The 24824-nt window shown below is 41.8% G+C and overlaps 1 protein-coding gene across 5 annotated transcripts in view; it reads left to right on the top strand.

Annotated features, from left to right (window-relative positions):
- Positions 1–24824, top strand: part of NRXN3 (neurexin 3) — a gene marked incomplete at both ends in the record, with an annotated part of 985035 nt that overhangs the window by 286777 nt on the left and 673434 nt on the right. For all 5 annotated transcript variants that reach the window (XM_082316881.1, XM_082316885.1, XM_082316884.1 and 2 more), the window contains one exon: positions 22958–23161. In XM_082316881.1, coding sequence (XP_082173007.1) covers positions 22958–23161 — 204 coding nt within the window. The remainder of the gene's footprint in view (positions 1–22957; positions 23162–24824) is intronic.

Here is a 24824-nt window from a genome sequence, read left to right as displayed (position 1 = left end):
TCTTGTCCCATGTGGATCCCTTGAAAGGGAGTATCCTGTCGGGTGCAGAAGAGATTGTGCGTACCGAGAGCTGTAACTCAGCATCTGCTTGAGTGCCTGCAGGTGGCTGTGTATTGTTTTTTCCTGCTTCAGCATTGCTCCTGGGTTACACGCTTGAGCAACTCCTTGGTGAAGGCGACCTAGGAGGGCTTCAGGGCAGGCAGGAGGACCACCCAGATACAACTGAGAAGGGAGATATGGGGGTCCTGGCATTAGACTTGGTTGTGTTTGGGACTGAGATGTGTTCGGTACTGAGGTGAGACAGAAGTGTTCAGGCAGTGAACTGTAACCCATCTGACACTGTTGATGAGACTGTCTTTGCACATTGGCAATGGATTTTAGGCTATTCTCTGCCATAGTGATGTGGGGCCTACCAAATCTCACAGTATTACCCCTCTCTCTGTAGAAGCCAGAGTTGGGAACTCCGGTGAATTTTTGTACCCTTGCGTACAGATAACACATGGGGGAGCCTTCAAACTTACAAGGAATAGGCAAAGTTGTAGCTGGGAGAAAGACAGTAAGTTGCTGACCTCTCTACCTGTCTTTGGGCTATCAGAATAAGCTAAATAAACCCACATTAAACTGTTTATAAGGGTGCAAAATTATAATCCTATGCAAACAAGTGCCATTTTTGCATATACGCAGAGTATTTTCAAAAAGAGATAGATATCATTATCATTTTACATTTTGGGAAACTGTGATACAGAGCAATTAAGATACCTGCAGTAAGATTCAAGATTACAAAAGTAATTAGCCACAGACCCGGGCTGAGGGGGTTGCATTTACTTTACTGGGATTTAAATGTCTGAATCTAAAATATCAGATAATTTAGTCATTAAACTCTTAGGTCACTAAGCTACTTTTTCCACCTTGAAAAAGCTATCTGATGTCTCTAAAATAATACTTGCAGATCTCTACAGACACAGTAATATAGTCCTGGGATATTTGATTAGCAGTTCCTAGAGATAAATACTTATATACTGTGATAGGATAGAGATAATTCATATCAGAACCCGAGTTCCTTCATCTTCTCCTCCTCTCCTGTTTTCCCACTCAGAAGAGCACTGATGAATCACTTTGGCCTTTCAGCCATGCAGTAATGAAAAGCTGATTACCGTACAGCTCCCCACAGGTCAGCCTCTCTCTTATCCAGCACTGCACTCACTCAACTATCATTCCCTGTGTGACTGGCCAGAATCCAGGGGACTCTAATACATGGAGAAAGTGAGTAAAGATGTGCTTATAAGACAAAACTAAAGTTGTACAAGCCTTAGCTTAAGGAACAAATGAACATTAAGGAAATGTTATCTGACAGTGAGAGCTAAAAGGCACAGTGATTTCCCCTGGACCAGGGGTAAAAGCACAAGGAATGCTATTGCTTTGAAATCTTTGCAAAGCTGCCTTGTGGGTGCTGTTCAGAAGGTGTGCTGCAGTATATTGGGCACAGAGCACCCTGTGCTACAGTGTGCACAGTCCTGTTTGCTCTGCAAGACTATCCACTGACTGCTCCAGTGGAAGTACCTGCAGGTGAACTGTGTGAGCATAGGCAGTTGTGTCATGTAAACTCAGCATCACTGCTGGGCTAACGAGTAAATTTGATTGGGGATTCTCACAAAACAAGTCTTGACATATATAGGACATCACTAATTCAGTGCTTCACAAAAGTATGCAATATAGTCATGCCTTGCGATTCTCTTTCTGGCTTATATCACTATGGACAAATTCATTTTTCTGTGCCTTATCTTGCCCAGCTGCAAAAAAACCCAGATACCTGAGACTTTCCTAAGTCATAGAAGGGTTGCAAGGTGAAAAATTCATGAATCGTTAAGAGCCTCAGATTCTAGGATGAGAAAAGTTGAAGACCAGCAGAATTTTAATTTTTGTTAATCTTTTTCTGTTTCATAGTTTGTCTTGAGCTTAATGGACATCCTGCCCTGAAAACAGAGAGAAAACCTGACCTAGTGATTGATATTTATTTTTGTGTTATCTAACTAATTTTCCTATTATTGCTAGTTGACACATAGTATTTTATTTTTCATCAGTACAGAAATGTCAGCAGCTTTTGGTTTTGTGTATTAATAATTTGAGTTTATATGCCCAAAAGAACAACATTGCCCAGACCCACAATGTTTATTAAAAATCCTTAAAGGTCAGAGATTTTCTTTTAAAACAGCAGTGACTTTCTGTCTTGTGCTACTTTTCTATACCTGCAATGCTAATGCAATCCTTGTGTGGTTGTTGAGACACAGTGCTGGATTTTTTGAGGTATACAATCAACCTTTTGTAGATCAAATGCCGTAGTACTTGAGCCACTCAAGGGGAAAAAATTTCTAGTTTCTTTGGCATTGAAAAGGTAAAATTATTCATTGCCCTTTAAGAAGCACTAAACAAATGATGAGATTTTGTATGGTGTGTCAGCGATTGGCTGAATGTATTTAACTCAATAGTGATATGAGATTTACAGAGCACACAAGAAGGGAGCCTTAAATAGTTTTACCCATTGACCTTTGCCAAGATAATAAGCCTGAATATCAACTCCTCACCAGTTAAATTGTGTACTAATGAAGTGACATTGGATACTCAGCTACAGATGTGCTAGTGAGAAGTATTCCTAGTCACATGAGTAGAAATGTATATTCAAGAAATATGAGTATAAAAAGTGTATTCCCTTAACAAGCTTCCATGGCTATTTCTTTTTTTTAAAAAAAAGTGTAAAGAGTGATGTCGAGCAGCTTAGACTGAAATCCAGCAATATGAAGGAAACTGGCAAAAAATTTGAAATATAATCAGGAGGCTGAAGGGAGGAATTATGGAGAAAGATTAGCAGAGTTCAGTACGTATGGCTTGGGAAAACGATAACCTGAGGGGAGGATGATGAATCAGCTCTGATGGGAGGACAGCCTTCCCAGGGAAGGGGAGTTATTTAAGGAAGTTCACAGGACACTAACTGTGGAATATTAAGAAATTAAGAAAGGAAAATGATGAATATCATAGACAGCATCCCGATAATGAGTTGTATTTCTTTTTGCTTTGTTTTGCTGTAGCAGGAACCCTAGAGAAGGGATGGAAATCCCATCAGTTAGACACTGGAAATTAGGATGGCTAAAACAGCAGAGTATGGCCAGGCTGCTATACGCTGGAATGAAATATGCTTTGTAAGAGGGAGGGAAGGGAAGAGAGCTGCATGATCTAGCCAGGTCTTCTGTTTCTAGCTTGTATGGATCTGTGAAATATATGCCTCAGAATAATGAAAACCTGGAAATGTCTTCCAACTTCAAAAGACCTATTTTTCTTTCTAAATCCTGCTAATGACTGGATATGTTTTCCCAATTAGTGAGAACATGAATAAATTTATAACGTGTGCAAGACACTGATTCCCAAAGTGTATTTTGTTGATTCTTAATATAATTACGTATTATAATAACTCATACTGAATTAGGAAGGGTAGAATAGTTTATTGTGTAAAAATAGCAACATTTTGATACCTCAGCTTCTTTGCTGCATCTTAAAGAATTTTGGAGCAAACTCTATGTTTAGGCAAATTAGAAACAATATTATGTAGCATATGTTACAGTATCAGATGGGAAAAGAATGTCATTAAGGAAGGTATTGTCAAATACACTGTAGGAAAAAGCTGTTGCCGGAAAACTTCAAATCCCAAACTCAAATCTCAATTAGAAGAGGTATTCACAGACTCATATGAGAAGGAGAAGCATGGGAAAGAGTAACACGTGTCCAAGATCTTTCCAGGTTGCTGGTAAAGGAGAGCCTAGTGTAAGGCTCATTCTCTCTAGCCAGTGTATGAGCAGAAGCAAGTAAGTGTAGTGCTAACTGTTCACCTTTGTGGCAGGTGGAGGACAGAGGCTTTTCTGACTGCCAAGCTGTCATCCCAGATATTGCTCATCAGCATAAAAAACAAAAACAACAACAAAAACGTAGTCTGCCATTTAGTTCACTTGCATTTAGTCCTGCTCTGTCATGGACTTTGCTTGGTCTTTGGCAAATCAGTTAGGTTCTGATGCACAAAAGCAGTAAATCCTGACAAACATCAGGGTTGCCCTGCGTAGTGCTTAGGGGCCCATCAGCTGTTAGAGTAAAATCCCAAAATGTAAGTTATGTGCCTACAGTGTGAAGAGGCCATTAAGTAAGGACGGTGTTCATGACAGCCAGCACACTGCCAATGACTGGGGCAAGCAGGGCCAGGGTTCAGGTAGCCAGTAGTGCATGCAAGGTAGAGGATGTGACAGTCCCTTCTCCTAGGTGCAGCCTTGATCTTGCTGCAAGCTTGAGCTCGATGCCCACATGAATATGAAATTCACATTCTAAAACCCACTTCAAGATTTAGATGCCAAATAGCATCGTATGTGGTCATACAGCTGCAGTGTGTTGATGAGGCACTTTGGTGCTGTGCCTAGTTGCTCTGCTTTTACATCCCCTTCTTTCCATTAAACAGAAACTCCTTTGTTGCCAGACTCCAAATTGCTTGCAGTTCTGTGCCTTGGTCTCTCCACATGTCTAATTGCTCACAGGATGTCCTCTGCTCTGTCCAAGAGTTTTGTAAGTGACTGTGCACCTAGATTCCTGTATTCTTTGTGTTGGCAACCTTGTACCTTGTGGAGGAAGTGCTAGTGCCATGTTGAAAAGCTGTGGAAGCTTGGGAGCTTCTCAGACTGGCCATCTATTATTGTGGTTTGTTTTTTTTTTTTTAATTAGATTGGTGTTGTTCTGTTGAGCTGTGTCAGGAGTGAGTGAGAAAAGCACTGTGATTTCCTCTTCCAGATGCAGATGAAATTAGGGAAGTATGACAGTCCCGCAGCAACCCTGCTGGTTTTGGTGCCTTTGTTGGAGCACAGCTGTGCCCAGCAGCTGGTCTGGAATCAGGGAACCAGGAAATTTGCACAGTTAGCAGATATAAATAGAGAATCTGTAACTATGAGAGATGCTTAACTCTGCAGTAAATAAATCCTAGTCCAAATAAAAGGCTAATTGAAATCTTAAAAAACTGTCTTGTGCCTCAGTTCTTCCCCTTTTCAGTCTCTCTTTATCTGCAGAATTTGAAAGAGAAACAGGTGTTATATCTATAGAGTCTTACCATCTATGTTTCAAGTGATGTCAAGAACTGTTGCCTTTCTCTTACAGATCTAGATTATTTTTAGGGTTGTGAATTATTTTCCAGTTTCCAAAAGAATTATTGGCCTCTTCCTTATTTTGATTTATTTGATATTCTGAGAGTTTTTCAGGGCCTGTCTGATGAAGAGTACAATAAGGAGGTGGCAGATAGCTCTTGGATCATCCAAAAAGTGGGGAAGAGCAGCCCAGTGGTGGTGGAACGGTAGTTTAGGGCATTGGGTTGTGTCTCTGCATTGCTGTGGCTTTGCAGTGTGACACTGGATGAAATGGCTCCTATTTCTGTCTCGGTTTCTGCTATGAAAGTAGGCCAGTTCGAAAGGCATTCCTGAGGGCATCTTAATGCTTCCAAATTGTACTGAGGACTTCAAATAACGGGAACCAAGGACACGAAAGCCGTCCTATTAAGAGACCTACTCTTTTCTCTGTTTGGTCAGAGTATGTCAGCTGCTTATTTTAGAAAACAGGGTGTTCTTTGTGGTGTGATGTAGAGCTGTGTCTAATCCTTTCCAGGTGTAAATTAGGAAAAGCTTCTTTTGAAACAGCACTTGCTGATCCAGAACTCATGTAGACAGGAGTGGAAACTTGGGACCTTGCCCAGTGAGCGGTGGTGAGAGCTGGTGGTAGTGACACTGTACAGAAAAACGACTACGATTTGCTGCTTGTCTCTGCTTTCTCTTCCATCATAGGAGGAGCTGCACTGCTCTCCCTTGAAAAAATGCATACAAGTACTTCTCAGCACTAGTTGGCATAAGTGAGGAGTCAGCTGCAACCTCCTTTGCCATCTAATGGCCTCAGGCAGCACTGCCACCCGCTCTTCACTGTGCCCCCAAAGTGTCTGAGGGTGACCCAGCCCCTGGGGCCCATGGCCTCTGCGTCCCCATTGCCTGCTCTGCTCACCCAGCAGCTGCTGGGTCCCTTGACTTGCTAAATTCCTACAGGCACCCCATTTGGGGAAAAGCTTTAAACTCCTTTTATCTTCAAATAGACTTGAAGTATATACTGAAGTGCATTGTTTCCCTAATACACCCGAATACACACAGCTTTTCCACCCCCTGGACTCCCCCTGTACCCTTGCAGCCCCTCCAGGAACCCTTAGGAGAAAGCAGAGCATGCTGTACCATACAGATGTTGTATTGCAACTCTCAGGAACATGATTGAGCCCAGTGTAAGAGCCTGTGAATCACTTTATATTGAAAACAGAGAGAAGGGGCTCGCTCTTTGTGCAAGAGAGGCTGCATGTCTGCTTCTGCAGGTGAAGAGCGTAACATCCTTTTTCTCCAGAGGTATGGGGACTGATGGCTCAAGTATTAAGCTATGAGTTTTTAAACTCTTGAATTACTCTGTTAGTTTAAGATAATAACAAGTTGGAGAGAGAGTTATATGAAGGAAGCATTCTTTCTATCTGTATCCTAGGTACTCGTCTTCCATCACATCAGTCTGACAGCTTTCACTGGCCCTCACTTTCACATTAAGAAGGGGAGTAAATTGAGCTGTCTTTGGTGATAGTGTAGTTAGACTCCGATGACCTGTCAGAAATGAATTTCAAATGTGTCTATGCCCGATGCATAATATCCTCAGTACAAGGATTATGTTTTATTTTTCTGTTTGCAACCTCCCTTTAATATATTGGGTTTAGTTTTGTAATGATTTCTCAAGCAAGGATCTAAAAATATGTCGTTGAAGGGAGGTAAATGACATTCGTTCCTACTTTCAGATCAAATAAAGGAAAATCACAAAGTGACTTATTGAATAGACCTCAAGAGTCCTAATTTGTATCCTTCTGCTTTAGATAATAGACCAATATTATTAGGGGCTCAGTGGAAACATAATAAAGAGGTCCTATTAAATATTGTTTCAGAAAAATGGAGGAGGAAATACTGACCCATTTGGACCAGATTCCTCTTGTTTTGGTGCACAGCAAGGCCACAATTTCTGCCCATACTCGAGTCACTAAGGAAAGTGATCTGAGAGATTTACCACCAGATCATGAGGCAAATGATAGGTGACTGAAAGGAAAGCGCTTTGGTTCTGGAATGGCTGACATGTCCAGTAAATCATTATCAGTGCAGTAATTTAGCTGGTTTAACTCGGTAGCATTTCTACACTCTTCCAATGCTGGTAGTTTTCATCAGAAGTTAAGATGACATTATCAGTCCTCAGAAAATCCAAGGCTGAACTTTGGCTTTATTATTTTCTTTGTTGTGCAGTCTCTTATCTGTGGCATAAAACTGGGAATCAAATCTGGCAGTTTGAGAAAGTAATCGCATCCCTGACGAAGATATATTTTTGTCACTTAAAACATACACTTTTGCTTCACCAGAAGCCAGTGCTGTAGGAAGCAGCACATAATTAAATGTTGCCGAAGAAGGTGATTGTCAATCCGAATTCAAGACATGCAGTTCAAAGCAGCATTTGTGTCTTGTCTGCTCACTGCTAAGCCTGCTTCACAGTTACAGGTTCACCATTAGGTGGCAGTTTCAATTCCTCTTGTATTTTCTGAATGTATGTTTTAAGTCTAAGAAGTTGCCTCTTTTTCCAAACTGAGAAAATCTTAACTCTGCTTTCCACACCATAGGCACCTCTGTGAAATGCAGTATCACAGCAGAGTTATACTGTGTAGGTAAGATCAAGCTTTTTGCTTTTTCAGGACCCAAGAAACAGAGAAATCAATATTTTTTCTTAAATAAATAATGTAATCTAGTAATTAAAGAAATGAACTGTGATGCTGTGGAAGATTAGAACTGTGTGAATTCATCCGTTTCATTATTTACTGGGAACTGTCTTCAATATTTGAATACTTACCTTTGCTCTTTTACAACTTAACGTTTTTTGTTTTCAGAGAAAATGTGCATACTCCCATGTTCCAGACTGAGGGAAATCAGTTACTAGTTCTCCTTTCTTGGTTTAAGTATGTTCTCCAGCCACAAAGTCCATGTTCTCGTTGCAATCTTGTTAAATGACTGAGTTTCCTGAAGAGCTGACACTAGAATCTATAAACAAATTTAATTCTGAAGTCTTCTGCTAACACTGAGGGAAGTTAAACTTTGAAATAAATACAGCTCTGAGGTGCTATTTCAAAGATCACATGCTAAAGACCTTGTTTTAAAAAAAAAGGCAGAGGCTAAAAGCAACAGCTGCAATCCCAGGCTTCGAAATAAAAAATGTAACTGCATCCTGGTAATGTTTAGATTGATCCTTTAAAGTTGATCTGATGAAACTCTCAATGAACATTACATGCAGATATTTTGTGAATTCAGGGTTTAGAAGTGAGAGATTAGTTTTTGCTCAGCATCAGTTTAAAAGTTCTCCCATTGCATCTGAGAAGCTAAGGACTGAAAATGCTTCAAAGACTGTTCTTCCTCTCAAAGTACAGTACTTCCAAGCCAAAGCTGAGCCACAATGACTGAGACGTTATGGAAAAGGTTTGCATTTTGTAGGATTTTTATAGTAAAATGGCACCTGCCTGGTGCATAGCACACAGATTTCACTTCGCCTGGCTACTGGTACTGTTGAGCAAACCCCAAGCTGTCATATTCTTAGCTGCTCAGAGCTTGGCTCTCTGGTTGGGAAAGTTAGAGCTTTGCCTGTCTTCCTTCTGTTACGTTTTTCTGTTGTGTTCCTCCCTTTGTGGAGGTGGTATTCAGTCTAGCTGGCACAGGAAGAGTATTTATGCAGTGTAAAGAAGCAACGATATGCTTTGGACAACCAAGTGGCTGCAGGTGTAACTGTGTGTTTCCCAGGACAAAGGGTGCAACATGACTAGATACAACCCTTGTTCCTTAATATCATACAGAATGTTGTTCCGACACAATAAAATTGCTGTTAAGGCAAAGTCAGCCCCTTAACTCCCATTGAAGATAATGATATTGTGTGTTTGGCAGCACTGTGCATATTCTGTTTTGTTGCTGTCCAAAGTCGGTTAGAAATTGGAAGGAGAACAGGTTTGAAAAATATAATGGAATTTGATTTCTGTTTTACAGATAGGAATTATCTGATGTGCTCTGTTTATTGCCTTGTGCAGGTAGCTGGCCGGTTTTGCTGGTTTTTGTATAGGCCTTTTGAACAGTAACAGGAGAAAGAAAAATATGAAAGATCGGGGAAAAAAGAAATGCCATATTCTGATGCCACAAACAGTAGAAAGGGGAAATCTGACAGGTGAAGTACATGCAGCTAGCTGGTTTTAGATTACTTTTTGCAAGGTGCTTAATTTCAAACTGAAGGTGTCCCAATAGGCAGCTGTTAGGTTCAGGCTCAAACAGGTCCTGTTGTTATGAAATAATTTTTATCTAAATAATTTCTGAAATTGTATAGGATCCTCTAGAATGTAGAAAACTCTGGACTATAAGTTCTTCTGTTGCCTTGTATTGGCTTTGATTTAGCTTTACGTCTCTTGTGGGAAGGCTTCCAGGTGGGGTCATGAATATTGTCCAAATTGGGGGCCATCCAAGGCCATCTGGGACACAAAGGCTTGATACCAGTTTCGCATGTGGTTCCACTGGCATGCTTCAGCCCTGAATAACACCTGTGGGCTTCCCGCACCACTCTGTCCTTATTGCAGAGCTTTAACTGCTTGTTATCTCCTGGGCTTGGTTGTGTCACTCCTTTGAAATGTAGGTAGATGTGAGGGCACATAAGTGGGGCTGCTCCTGTCTGCCCCTGCTTGCCTGAACAACACCTGAACCCTGCTCCCCACAGCTGAAGGCTGCCATTTCAGAGTTGCAGTCCGGCTTTCTCATCCCTTTCCTATGGGTGCACAAACATCAGGGGTGTAGACTGCAGAAGGCCCAAGAGAAGGGGTTAGATATCACTGGATCAACAAGTTGTTGAAAAACTGAAAGAATGCCTTCAGATATTGTAATTACTTCCCCCCCCCCAGTTTTCATTAGTAATGATTAATGGCTTTTATCACTACAGAGAAATGACATTTGAAAGAGTAGAAAATGTCAGAGTCTCTCCCCCCCACCCCTTTTTCGGGCTTGTATAATGGGGGAAGAGAAAAATTATCATCTCTGAAGTAAACACAATTTGCTGGTAGGGCCAGTTCTAGTCAGGCTGTCTCAGAGCCTAGAAAACCTCATGATGGATTTGCCACAGCCTTTATACAAAGTTAATCTGTTAGCCACGCTCCCATCTGCTTTTACCATGCTTTGTTAAATTGTGTTGAGCTCCGTTCTAATAATCTCACTTTCTCTGATACACTTTAGAGGTTTGGCCAAATAATACATGTGAAAGCATTCTCCAGTCCTCCAAACATACATTTGAACAGCTGACCATCCCCCAAACTTACCTTGGCTTCCATCTTTGAATGTTCTCTTTGTTATGATTCATTCCTTTCATTACAGAGTTAACTCTTACTAGGTACCTATTTCATATTCATATCAACAAGAACTAATTGCTGTAAGAGAATTGTGCATCTAATTACCTTTATGGGTAATTTTCAGCAAATAGATAGTGATTAACTGTCCTGACCTTACCTGTGATCCCACTCAGCTAAATGGGATGGCTTTTGCAATTTACTCTCCTAGTTCCATCTCTCCTGCACTTAAGAGTCTGGGAGACGTTTTAGGTGAAAGCAAACTGTTCTTTCCACTGTACAGAGCATTAAGGCTGTGGCTGTTGACTTTTTTATCAAACACCTAAATTTTTATTAGAATTCAGAATCTGTTCGTAGAGATTGAACTTCCTCTGTGCCACCCAGGTTAGCAAACATGTTGTACTTGTGATAGGTAGCTTTATTCTCACTGTTCCAGGCTTCCTCAACACATAGGCAGCCCTGCAGGTCATTCTAAACAGCGATTTGGAAAAACCCATCTTTAGGTTGAGACTACAAAACTCCTCTTGTTCTCTGTCTAAGGTATTTCTGAACTCTGGTCTTTAGGAATGAGTGGTTGATGTTTGGATTCTTCACCCCAGCCTTCGGACAGGGATATTGACTGTATCATCCTTACTGCTGTTCTGAACAGTGCGAGGGCTAACATTGATGCAGTGGGGGAACCAATTCTTCCTTGCTATTAGTCTGTGTGACTTGCAGGTTTAGCACATAAAGAGGTTGTTCAGGAACCTAGAGAACCTGAGAACACCATGGTGAAATGAAGCTTTTTATTACCTGCCCTCTCATTGCAAAGTTCCTTCCCAGGCAGTTAACTCTGCAGGTATGCTGCCTAGCATCGAGTGAAGAAGTTGTATGGAAAGTGATGTTATGCAGGAGGTGCAGTCACTGATAAGCAGACACTGAATTTTATGTTTGAGTCAATTTACAGGTCTGAGGAAACCCTTTTCCCTGATGGGCTGCATTTAATCTGGCATAATTTGATGTAATGGATCAGAAATGTTGTAACAAAATACATCACATCTGGTTTGCTGCTAGCAATCTGGAGAGTAAATGTCCCTCTGGACTTTATTACAGTGGACAGAAGTGCTTTAGACAGGATAAACAGCAGGTTATTCACCATCAAAACTCTTAACTTGGAGTTTTCCATTAGGTCTATAAGGAGAACAATACAGGATATGGGTACATTCTCACATCTTTACCTGTAAGTGGATTCAAATGTCTTGATATGGGGTGATGATGTGACTGCTTTCCAATTTCAGTTAGGAGCAGGAGAGATCCAAGCATTTCAGCAAAAGTCATAAATACCGTAGAAGGTGATTTGAAAATCTGCACAGAAACAACATTTTCAGTCTAAGATACGTGCTGATTTCAAGATTTGGTCTTGTTTTGAACTGGAAGACTCAGGCCTCAGGAACTATCTCAGCAAGTCTACTGATAGAAGCAGCTGAAGAAGATTCGGCTTTACTTAACTGTGGTGTCAGTCTGGTGCTTTTGGAGTATGACACTCTTCATTGTATTCTGACTACTTCCCTGAACTTCAGAGTGAATAAAATGGGCAGCACGGTGGTGAATGTGAAAGTTTTAGGGTCACATAATGTGCTGCTGTCATAATTTTTACATCTACAGTTCTTTTGACTGGAAGATCTCATAGAATTTGCCAACACTGACTTAACCTTCACAGCTTCCACAAGAAGTAGGATTTATTATCTTTTATAATGCCCATCAAGATCATTGGAGGCTCTTGGAGATCAGAGAAGAAGAAAAAGATTAATGGAACTCTCTTCTCCATGAATATAAATCTTTGAGTTTTGGACAGAAGGTTTGGGCTGGCTGCTGTTGCATGTAAACCCATCCATTGAATGCTAGTCTATGCACTTCAAAGACCCTGCAGCACAGCCTTTGGCATTTGAGATAGGCTTGTAGGAGTTTAATAACTGTATGATTTTGCATAATTATAACCAGTGTTTTGGACTATGAATTGCTAACTTTGTCCTTACCAAGAGATGCTGATTTTGTAAGAGCGAAACTGCACTTGGTCGTGTTTGGAGTTAGAGAGGGACAACTCATGGACAGTCCTTTAATTGTCTAAACAAGGAAATTCTGAGTAATTTGGGTCATCATTAGTACAGAAGCACCATACATGCCTATGTCAATCCTTTTTTTTTTTCTTTTTCCTTTTTTAATCTGAAATTCCTTTTTTTTATAAACACATTTCTTTACAGGTACCAGAGTCACACGGTAGAATTTTACCTGCAGGACAATCGTGTTTTCAAAAGGCACTGCCTATTGCTTGAAAGTAGGAGTTAAATCCCTTTATCTGCTAGTGGAATTTACAGGCTTGAACATGTATCTCTTGCTTCAGCCTTCATGATCTTGGCAATATCAACTGTCATCCCATGCCAACTACTAGTTTCTGCTTCTCTTTTCCTCTTTATCATGGTTATAATAATTGGACAGTGGTTGCAATTAGCTGGGTGAGCAGCCCTGGCCATTGCATCTCTGCTGATGACTTCATTAAGAGTGAACAGAGCCTGTGGGATGCCTGGAAATCAGTGTCATCACTTCTGCTCTGAAAGGACCTTCCCCCAAGTCCTAGTATTATAAACTCAGTTTAGTTTACCTTATATTTTAAGTTTGGAAGTTGCAGTCTGAAACCCCAAATTACATGTAATCCTGTATTTTTCCACAGCATGTATGCTGTTGTTTCCCTCCTAATTGCTACGTGCTCTGTTGTATCAGGCTTCCTCCAAAGATGACCTATTTGCCAGCCTTTGAGAGTGTTGTGATATTCCCGTTTCCATGAAGCTGCTTGCCTTACATTAGTTATAAATAGTTACCCAGCTTGTCTGCCTACTTATTTTCAATGTGGCAGTCTCTCACTTCTGGCCCCTCCTAAATCACAGGTGTCCTGGGTTGAAGAATTGTTGCTTTTTCAAAACCAATATGGCGTACCTGTCATTTTGGTGGACAAGTTTACCCTACAGTTCATACACCCATGTTTTCCCTCTGCTCCCTGCCCTATTAAAGCACCTCTTGCAGGACTTCACGAAGTTCAGGGTTTTGGGGCTGTCAGATAAGAAGAAGGAAGAAAAGGAAATTGAGGGTTGTGTGGTCTATGCTGTGAACCTTCCTGAAACCAACAGCCAGAGGCAATATGAGTTACTGTTTTTCTTTCCAGTATGCAAAAAACAGAGCTGAGGGGAGGTTGGTTGTGCTTTTACACAGGGTTATGAATGTAGTTCACATTACAGCCTTGCTTTTCAAAGACGGTAGGCTGGTGATAACTGCCCTTTTAGTAGCTTTCCCACATCTGTGGATTTTATAGCAGAGCCCTCATCTCCTGGGAATTTGGGGAAGTAATGCAAATTTTACTGCTGAGAGCCACCCTTAGAAGCCTTTCAGTTTTCACCTGCGAGTCAGCAGAGACTGGGAGATGTTGGCAGTGCGTGACACACCAGTTCAGTGAGAGCATCCTGGCTTGTGGGAGAAAAGGACTGAAAGCACAAGTCGGATGTGTTTAGTAGTGTCATTATATGTTTGATTCCTAACCATAATTGTTCTGAGATGATTCAGCAGGGGTAGAGAATTTGCCCAAGGACGTACAGTACCTGTAGGAGAGCAAAATTTTGAATCTTCCATTTCTTCAGTCTTGACAACATGCTGTAAGCAGCATTCCCGTTAATGCGATAACTCACAAGACAAAATCTTTTCCATCTCAGATCAGTAGCAACTTGCAGATATAAGGTGATGTCTGTGAAATGGTGCAATATCCAGTGAAATTGGCGCATTCTTGCACTTGTCATAGAATAATCATGGTTGAAAGGGATCTCTGGAAGTCTCTGTCCCAACCACCTGCTCAAAGTGGGGCCAACTTCAAGAGCAGAATTGGTTGTTAAAGGCATTATTCAGTTGAGTTTTGAAAATTTCCAGGGGTGGAGTTTCTACAGCCTTTCTGTTGCAGTGTGTGGTTACCCTCATTGTGTAATTTTTTCCTTATAATTTTCTGGAATTTCCCTTGCTGCAAATTGTGTCTGCTTCCTCTTTTTCTCACTGTACACCTCTGAGACGAGCCAAACTCGTCTCAAGGGCTACAAGGGCTTTTCTCATTTTGAGTACTGTGTGCAGTTTTGGGCACCACAGTACAAAAAGGATACAAAGCTACTGGAGAGTGTCCAGAGGAGAGCCACAAAGATAGTGAAGGGTTTTGAGGGGAAGCTGTATGAGGAGCGGCTGAAGTCACTTGGTCTGTTCAGCCTGGAGAAGAGGAGACTGAGGGGAGATCTCATCGCAGTCTACAGCTTCCTCACGAGGGAAGGAGGAGGGGCAGGTGCTGATCTCTTCTCCCTGATGACCAACAATAGGACCCGAGGGAATGGCAGGAAGATATGCCAGGGGAGGTATAGGTTGGACATTAGGAAAAGGTTCTTCACCCAGAGGGTGGTGGAGCACTGGAACACGCTCCCCAGGGAGGTAGTCACAGCACCAAGCCTGACAATATTCAAGAAGCATTTGGACAACACCCTCAGACATATGGTGTGAATTTTGGGGTTGTCCTATTCAGGGACAGGAGTTGGACTCGATGATCCTTGTGGGTCCCTTCCAACTCAGGACATTCTATGATTCTATGAAACTCCATCTTTGCTGTGATTCCCCTTTCTTAGTGAACACTACTGAGAAGACAGTGATCAGATGCTTCACGCAGCTTGACAGTGCCATGAAGAGATGTTTGAACTAAAGAGAAGTCACATCACTTTCTAAACTGTATCACCCATGTAATGCAAACTCTCAGACTATCATTTTAGTAGCAGATTTCCCCATGCCTTCCCCATTACACTCCTTGGCTTTGAGGAACAATTCTTCTTCTACCCTTAACCTTCTTGCCAGATATTTCTTCCCAAATAGTTGTATGCAGCTCTGTAAATGTTAGAGTGACATTTGGAGTAAGTTTGAAGAGCCTATGTGCTCCTTCTTAGTTCCCCTGCGTCTCTGCCAAGCTTCAGCATGGCAATATAGCCTCACTCATCACCTCCCAGGGCTAGCAATAACATTTACAAGCTACAGTTTTCTCTGTCTGCAAATATTTCCACTGTGCTACTCAGTGCTCTTACAGCTCCTCTCTAGTCCAGTTCTTTATGATCACAGCCCGAAGAAGGGAGATGCAAGTTTATTAGATAACATTTACCTTTCATTGTGGATTAAAGGCTTTTTTTTTTTTTTTTTTTTTTTGGTAACTCCCCATGTGACCATGCCCCTTAATTAACTTATCCTCTTTTGTGTGTGGTGGTGACAGGAGGAGAGGAAGCACGTACCAAGCCTGATGCTGATGGAAACTGATACATATGTCTTTGTAGGGTAGCCACAGATTAGCCTCAGGAGCTGGAGAATTGGTTCATTACAGAAGTTAAAGCTAGAATCCAGAGTGCAAAGGCTTGTGAGGTTTATTAATGGAGGGAGATTTGAGATCCTGGATCCTAATATGCCTTCTCTAGGTCAGTTTAAAATTTTTAAGGTCTGCATTGAAGCTTTTGTTGTAGACAGTCAAAAATCTGGTGTGATTTTGCCTTACAATGGTGGAAGCTTCACAGTTTTAACTAGTTCCTTGAGATTTCGCCCACTTTGAGCTGAAAGTTTTCAGGACCAGTTTACAGGATTTTGGTATTATATAACCTCCTTATAATGTTGAACTAGAAAAGCAAGGTGTTAATTTTGGATTCAGAAAAAAAAAAGTGTATTTCTGAAAAAAATTTAGAATTGCCTCTGTTCATAATCAAAGGCATTTCTTTATGAATCAAGTTAAATTTTTTTTTTGTCTGAGAAAGGACATTATAGTACTTGCACTGAACCCTGCACTTTCACAGAGATGTGTTGCTTGGGGTTCTTAGTTTGCCTTCTTTGACTAGATTTTTGTATGTCTTCCATTTTGTGGATACTTAGGCAATATTTTTTTCTGCAGCAATTTGATGTTTCTGCTTGTGTTTGGAAAAGCCACAAAGGAAAGGGATAAGAAATATATAAAATACTGGAACAGGGAGGAGACAGTGGTATGGAAAGGGAAATGGTGAATAGGGTATTTATTCTGTTCTGACTTTCTAGATAAATAAATACGTGTGGCTTGCACTTCAGGTGTTCTTCAGGAATTTCTTATTTTATATGAACCAACCCACACTTCTGGGTTATTTGCAGGCTTAAATGCATGTTAAAAGTAATGAAATGTTTTAAATAATGTTGTGAAATAAATTTGGAAGTTTTTGAAAAAGATGTGTCTGATGAAAAACATTTATCTAGATGTCATATGGCCTATGTAAACATCTAGCAATTTTTGTCTATAGCAGTAGCCTTATAAGTGACAATTATTATTAGTGCTCCACCAGTATTCTTGCATCCCTGAAAACGTGATGAATGCTGTGAAGCTAGCTCTATTATCTGTCTCGTTTGCTGCTCATTTGGAAATATTTTGTACACATTGTACTGATAAGGGTGTCTTATGTAATTATTCTACTTTTAGTGCCCATTTGGTCTTAACTGACGTACGCTATTCAAATTGGAGCATTTGAATTGAAGAAAGTAGTATACAAATCAGAGAGAAGCCAGAGGTGAGAAGCGGAAGAGGCAAGTTTTAGAAAATGAAAGCTAGGAGAAGTTGAACAAAAGGGGTTTACTTAGTCTAGAACAAAGTGAGGGAGCTGGGGTAATGGTATGTTGAGCTTCAGGATACGAAGGTCCTTTTGTAAAGCAGCTGTTTACCCACTGGGAGTAGGGAAGGAAGGCGTCATCTTAATTTGAAGGAAAGAAAAATTGGGATTGATATTGCAAAAATACTTTAGTCTGTGAGGGAGATTAAGCACTGGCAAAACCAGCAAAAAACAGTCCAGGTTCTTTACATTTCTGTGGTTGTATGTATCCAAGATTTTAACTCTTTTATCTTCATGAGTTTCCAGTGCATAACAAATGATGATAACGCTATTGACATCTTGTCAGCCTGAAATCTTTAAAGCAGAATAGCTTTGTTCTTACTAGCACAATAAACCTATCAGTGGCTGATTAGTGATGTTATTTGCAGGGTATTTTGCTAGGGAATTTACATCCTCTGAGTTGCTCTTTCCTATTTGGCAAGCTAAGTAAGGTGAGGTCTAGTGGCACCTAGATGGGAAACATCCAGGGAAAATCCAGTTTGCGGCAAAAGGTGTCACAGTGCATTTAGTAAACATGGACTTTTCTTCCGGGTCAGCGAGGAGCAGTGCCAGAGCATGGTACCGCTGGCTGCACAGCACCAGGGCCCTTAGGGCACCCACAGGCCCTGCCTGGCCCCCAGGGCTCCCCCAGCCTGCCCACGGCCCAGGACCCCATGTCAGCCCCCCAGGGCTCCCCCAGCCTGCCCACGGCCCCGTGTCAGCCCCCCAGGGCTCCCCCAGCCTGCCCACAGCCCTGTGTCAGCCCCCCAGGGCTCCCCCAGCCTGCCCACGGCTCAGGGCTCCATGTCAGCCCCCTGGGGCCATCAGCCCCTGCCACAGTGATGCCGCAGCAGGGCTGTTCTCCAGCTCCCCACAGCCCTGCCTGGCCATGGGCCCTGCCAAGCCAGGCCTGTGTCCCATCCCTGTCACTGTGGCCGTGCCTGGTGATCGTGGCACCTGCAGGCCCTGGTCTGCAGATTGAGTTCCCCTCCTGACCCCAGACCTGTCTCATCGCCATGACGTTTCCTGGGCTCTCAGCTGGACCGGGCCACCATCTGTCTGCAGGTTTGTGGTGCTCGCCTCCTTGGGTGTGTGGGACAGCCCTGGGCAGCGAGGGCCCGGCCCTGGGACCCCCACAGCTTCTGGCTCCCATCTTGCCAGATGATGTGCAAGGTCATAACTGCTTGTGAGCACTTAAAGTTCCCATGACATTTTTTCCACCAAAAAAAGAGCATTATCCCCTGGGTCCTACTCAGATTTTGGTCTGTGTGATTACATTCGGGCTCCTCAGCTTAGTTGACAGACTTCTGTTGTTGAAACTCATCTGTATGGAATCCACTTGGACAGGAATGAGGATTTCTTTTTCTTTTTTTAGGCTTTTTTTTCAGTTCTGTGGTTTTTGTTTTGTTTGTTTTAAGTGTAATTTTGCTTTTCAGAAAATCAAGGCTGTTTTTATTTATGGCCATGTGTCTGCTAATGGATATGGGAGGGGAAGAGATGTGCTGTGTAATGCCGACAGGAAAGTTTTGTCTGGTTTGTGGATACAAAGCTTTGACGCTTTTTCTTTAAGGATATTTGAATTTTTGTGAGAAGGTGGAAACATTTGGTCTATATTGCCCTGTAGCTTTGAACCAGCATACCTTTTTCCACACTTGCTCCTTGCCAGGTGTCTCGTCCCTCTCCAGTTGGTGACACTTGTCTCTGGAAGCTCTGCTTGGTGAGAGCAGTGGTGATAGATGACTCTCGCAGATGTAGCTCGGGGGAATATGTCGTGTGCCCTGAACTGCTGTCGTTGGTGACTTCAGCTAAACTTTTCATGAAGGGAGGATGTTTTTTCCTTCTTTTTGCACTGTCATCTTTTTGGAAATGTCAGGAAGAAAGCTATATTGTAGTCTGGGAACTACTGTAGGGGAACGAGACCGCAGGGAAGAACAGGAGACTACAGAAAAACTAAAAGGGAGAAGAAAAGAAAGAGGCGAAGAATGGAGATTAATACAAGAGAAAGGTTAGAACGCAGGAGAAAGAGCATGAAGAGGTCTTGAATATTTTTCTGTCTGTATTCTAAGAATATGCCTGTTGCTGTCTCCCCAGGAGGTTTATGCAGAGCCTCGTGGGGAAGCAGCAGTGAATTGCTCCTTTGGATGCTAAGTGTAAAATTAAAGCTGGCAGGGCCTCAGAGCACAAGACTGGGAAGCTAATCGTTCCTAATAACATTGATTTTCACAGATCTCTGGCATTATGTCAGGGTGGTTTTGAATCAGCACCTGGTTTCTTCCTCTTCCCATCTCCAAGCTAATGGCAATGAAGCTTCTGGCTTTGGGTTCGCAAATAAATACCGCTCTGGATTTTTTTGTCTGTACAAATATGTGGGTCTCTGAAACTTAGTTTCAGTCATTGCTCCTATACATGTCTCTGTGAGACATCCACATGTAATAGCTACCCTAAAAGTAGAAGGGTGGAAGGAATGTGCATGTACTTGGATAACTGTGCTGCTGCCTGTATTTATGGTGCTAAACAAAAGCATTACAGTCCCATTGCTGCAGATGGCTGAGGACAATTGAATGGATGCCTGTATTCAGGCAGAAGGCACTAGCACAGGTGCCTAGGAGGCTGAGGTCAGGTAGTTGTTGCCAGGTTACATTCAACCCTGAGCAATTTGCTGTATGTGTTGCTCAGCTGTAACATGCCTTCTTCGAGTTTTAGGGACTGACTGTCAGGACAAGGAAATCGGCTTTATTTGTATGACTGCTACTAGGCAATGCCCTCCTTTGAAGGGGTATTTTCATAGCTGGAGGGAATGGTCTGCTTGCAAGGAGATGTGCTGAAAAAGCTCCCAGATACTCCAGATGGTGAAGACTTGCAAGGTGAGAATGAAATCTCTCTATTTTTAAAAGATGTCAAGTGCATAGGTGGTCTGAGCTGGGCCGGGCTCAGGTCAGTATATGGCACATACAAGAACAGAAACTCATCATCTCTCCTATGGTTGTGCGGAGGCAGTTTCAACTATTTCAGGCTATTTCATTTTATCTGCTTAATGGTTACAAGGATTCATTGCTCCCTGTTTGTAGCGGACTGGCCAGAGAAGGGACAGTAATACATGATTTAGGCTACTGTGGGATGTCAGGTGAAACACCGTCTAGACTTTTGTGCCATCTTTAGCAATTCTGGATGTTCTTCAGGTCCTTCTTACATAAGTATAATGATAATGGTTAGGATTTCTTGTCGAAGGACAGTAATTTTCTGGCAATGGTGTCAGTGCAGCTGAAGGATATGAATTCTTTTTGAAGGGAAGAGATTCATTATTACCATGCTTTTAGTTTGTTGTCTTCTAGTGTCTGCAGAAAAACTCGTGTTTCCAAAGCACCTAACACATGGCACTGTGGAGAGGGAAGCAGCAGGGCTGGAGCACCCGTGTCAGCTACTCCCACTCGTAGTCCTGATATCCTCCAACCCCCTTCTCACAGCTATTCAGGTGCTAGGGCAAGCAACTGTTTCATGCAAGGCACATCTGAGCTGAAGGTGTCAAAAGAGCCATTTCATGCTTGACTGCATTTTCTAATACAATCCGCAGAGAGAGAGAGAGAGAGAGAGAGGAAAGAGAGCAAGGAGGGTTTGTGTGTACATACGCATTGCCTTGGAGTGTATGGATAATATACAGTACATTTAGTTCCAGCTTGCAGCTGTGGGTGGCAAGCAAGAGGTGTAGACGTGAGGGGGAAGAGAATTGCACTTTGAAAAGAAGAAACCATTCCCCCACCTTGAAAAAGAAGCTTTCTTTCCTTCTCTGTTTCTTGGCCAAGCGAAGATGTGAGTCCCCAGGTCAGCACTGACAGCTGGTACCCAGAAGGTGTGTGTATGGCTGAGTGGGTGTTGCATGTAGAGAGCTTTGTGCGTACAGACCATGACAGTGTGTGGGGAGTGCAGCTAAAAAAACTGGTGAATAGGGATGCTGTTCACAGCCATCTTATTTTAATGCTGCTTCCAGAAAAGTTTTCTTCTCAGTGGGTTTGTATATCCCATGACCAGAGGTGCTGCATACCAGCTATTAGTGCGGTGGGTTGCTGCACCAACACGACCGCAGTGATCCCCACCAAACATTTTGTAACCATATACACATCTTCTCTGTCACTTTATCAGCTTGATACTTATATCCTTATTTATCACCTCATTTGCGTATTTATTTCACACTGCAGTTCTGTTACTGGCCATTGTGGAACCAGTCATGGGTCCTTTCAAGCATAGACATATGGCTTTTCCTCAGTTTCCCGTCCATCTACCCTACTTTAGCATCTAACATTTAGGCATTGAGAGGATGTAACGATTGGCTCTGCCAAGCTTGCTGTTTCCCTCTAGAAGTTTTGCTCCTGTCAGCATGAGTGGCCTGGCTGGGAAATACGGGACAAAGGGGTGAAACATAAGGAGAACATCTAGATTCCAAATACATGTTGTTGTAGTTGGTTAAATTAGATGGAGTGTTAACTTTCTGGGGTGCCTGGTGAGAATCCCAACCATTTGAGAAAACTGTGGCTAAACTTGATGAGGCACTGGTAACAGTGTTTTATGGAGCAATCCTTCCACATGCCTAGGAAGCTGAACTGGTCTTTCTTTTAACCTTTGGGATTTTTATATTTAGTTTTGTGGTAGAAGTCCTACATTGAGCAATCTCTACAGCTCTGCCTTTGGTAGGGATTGTTTGTGGGGAAAAGGGATGCTCTGATTCGTACATTAATACATTTATGTAGATTTGTAAATTTGATAGATAAAAATGCTTTGGAGCATATTCCCGGACTGAAACAATGATTGCCATGCTGTAGTCGTTGCTGCAGTTCTATCACAAGACTTTAATTCTACCCCCTTAGAGAAGAATATCAGTTTCTGCAGGTAAGACCCTGAACAAATAGAGAATGTTAAGCACTATAACTCCTTTCCTCAGCTGAACTTCCCATTTTCTTTGGTATCCTCAGAGACGATAGAAAAATATACTTTCTTTCCTTGCTGTTTTTTTCTTTTTCCTCCTCCTAGCTTTCATTGTGTCTCCATCTCCTGACTTTTCTGATGTTTGAATGACACTTAAACTTGCAATGGAGTTTGGTTTGTTCCTTTCTTCATTTGCATTGCAGTGCCATCGGTTGTGTCAGCAGAGCTCAACTAACATTAGTTGTTAGTAAGGAGGGGAAAAATATAAAATCACAAAACAGCACAAATCTGATGTAGAAAAGGCTTGTTAGGAAACATGATTTGTACAGTTGTTGTTTTTCTTCAAAGTGCTAGCAATGGAATGAAAGTCCTCTCTAAATAAGGAACAGCTCTTAATAATACCAGAAATAGGAACTCTGAGCCTTCAAAGGCAAGACTAAATGTTCTAGTAGAACTGTTGTAGACATTATTTGAAGTAGTCACTACAGCTAGTGCGAAGGAAGGCTGGACTAATGGAGGAGATTGCATTTTCTGGAAGATGTGAAAAATGGAGGCTTTGCCAGCTCATTATCACAAAAGGGCTCTGTGCTAACCCACTTGTTCTTGGGGATTGTGTCTCCATGGGTACTGCTGCCTCCAGTTGTGGTGAATGCCATATCTTTGTGTTTGCTGCTGATACTTGCCACATAGGGTTGCTGGATGCAGTTAAACAGTTGCTGTGTTTTTCCCCAGTTGCATACCTTTCTGTGGTGAGTGGTATGGTTACTGTAAACACAGTGCTGTATGATAAATATCAGGGTTCTTCAGGAGTGAAGATTGCGCAGAGGTGTAACTTCACTTTTTGCAATTGTTTGCTGATTCCTTGCAGAGGCCTCTATCTTGAGCTATGATGGCAGCATGTACATGAAGATCATCATGCCTATGGTCATGCATACAGAAGCAGAAGACGTGTCCTTCCGTTTCATGTCCCAGCGTGCATATGGGCTGTTGATGGCAACCACCTCACGAGACTCTGCTGACACTCTGCGCCTGGAGCTGGACGGAGGCCGTGTCAAACTTATGGTCAATTTAGGTATCGTATAAAAACCTTCCACTGCCCCTTCACTATTAGTTTGGGCTTGTGATTAGTGTTTTTTAAATAATTTTGTTTAATTTCTGTTGGTTTGTTTGGATTGGATTGTTTTCTAAAATAACTGCTGAGACCTTCATAATGATATTCTCTTGCGGAGAGAAATTCTCTTCTGCGTTGCTGCATGAAGATTTGCTGTCAGTTCTTCGTTATGGACAGTGTTGGTTTTTAAGTCTTTAAGTTTTTAAGTTTCCTTTCTTGGTCTGGGACTGGTGAGCAATGTGTGAGACATGCTGCTTGGTCCATCTTTTGATCAGTTACATCCCTCATTCATCCAGCATCACTCAAAACAGTCAAAGCCAAATGTGGGAGGGAAGCAAAATGGATATGGTGGCAAGCAGGAGTCCTGTGTATCCCATGTCCTTTACAGAATTTGGCAGCGTTTGATACAACTTGGTCTATTTTACTAATTTGCTAATTATTTCTATTTCCTAACCACTATATGTTTCAGCCTTTAGGGCTTTTTATATCTAGTAAAAAAGCCTGGGTTTTTTGATTGTGGCTTTGTTAAAATGAAGGTAACAATAATAAAAGTGCATCCCCCCATACCAAAGGGTTATGTTCTGTCTCCTTAGAGTTACACTTTCCCAGAAAATAATAAAAAAAGGCAATTAGAAATAGGTCCAACAATAAAAGCAATTAAAAAAAAAATTGGGAGTGAATGTACTATTAGATTAGCTTCAATCCATTTTCTTGCCAGTCTTTAAGTATTGTACTGAATGACAAATAGCCTTTTTAAAGAATGTAAATACACGACTTGAAGCTTTCTTTCACTTTTCAGTGATGCAGCTTGTTGCTTTATGTGAATCCAGGAATATAACTAAGAAGAGATTCTGAGTCAAAGAGGCAGAACTATCAGGGTAGTGCGAAATGCTAAACCTCTTCTAATATGTAGGGTACTCTGTATGAAGATGTGTGCATGGTCTGTGAAAGCTTGTGTCAGCTTTCAAAATTCTAAGCCCCACTGCAACAAGCTTTCACGTTTTTTGAGCTAACAGTTAACAGCATCTTCAAAGCTTTGCTGTGGTGATATCAGGAGCAAATGATGTAGTGGCTCTGTTTGTAGAGGGCAAAAAACATCCCTGTACATCCGTACATCTAGAAATGGTTCTTGTTTTTTAACTCCTGTCCTAGCTAGATATGGTAAGTTTATTAAGGTCTTACTGTACCATAGATGAGCTTGAGTGGTGATTTTAGGGTTTCCTCATCCTCACCTGGGCAATATGTTGTCCAGCAGTTGTCCTCTGGCACTAGCTTGTTTTTTAAAATTGCTTCTAGTGTCTTTTTTGCTTTGAAAGTGCAAGTCAGATCCTAATACCTGCTTTTGGAATAAGAAAGCAAAGAGAAGAAGATGCATTTAAACAAGTTCATATCCCTTAAAAGCAGAGAGTCTCCATATAAAGGGCTATAGAAACCCTTGCTTTTTTATAACAAAAACAAAACAAAACAAAATAGAAAATGCAGTGCTATAGAATTCCTGTTTGGAAATATATATATGCTCTGCTTAGCTTGACTGAAGAAGTGTAAAGCACTATTGAGTGTCTAGCTAGCATAGGAGCAGTTGCTGTGCTATCCAGACTGGCCTAGAGGACAGAGGGAAGAGATC

Source organism: Platalea leucorodia, assembly GCF_965183815.1.
Source record: "Platalea leucorodia genome assembly, chromosome: 7".
Lineage (NCBI taxonomy): Eukaryota > Metazoa > Chordata > Aves > Pelecaniformes > Threskiornithidae > Platalea > Platalea leucorodia.
This window is presented reverse-complemented; position numbering and strand designations above follow the sequence as displayed.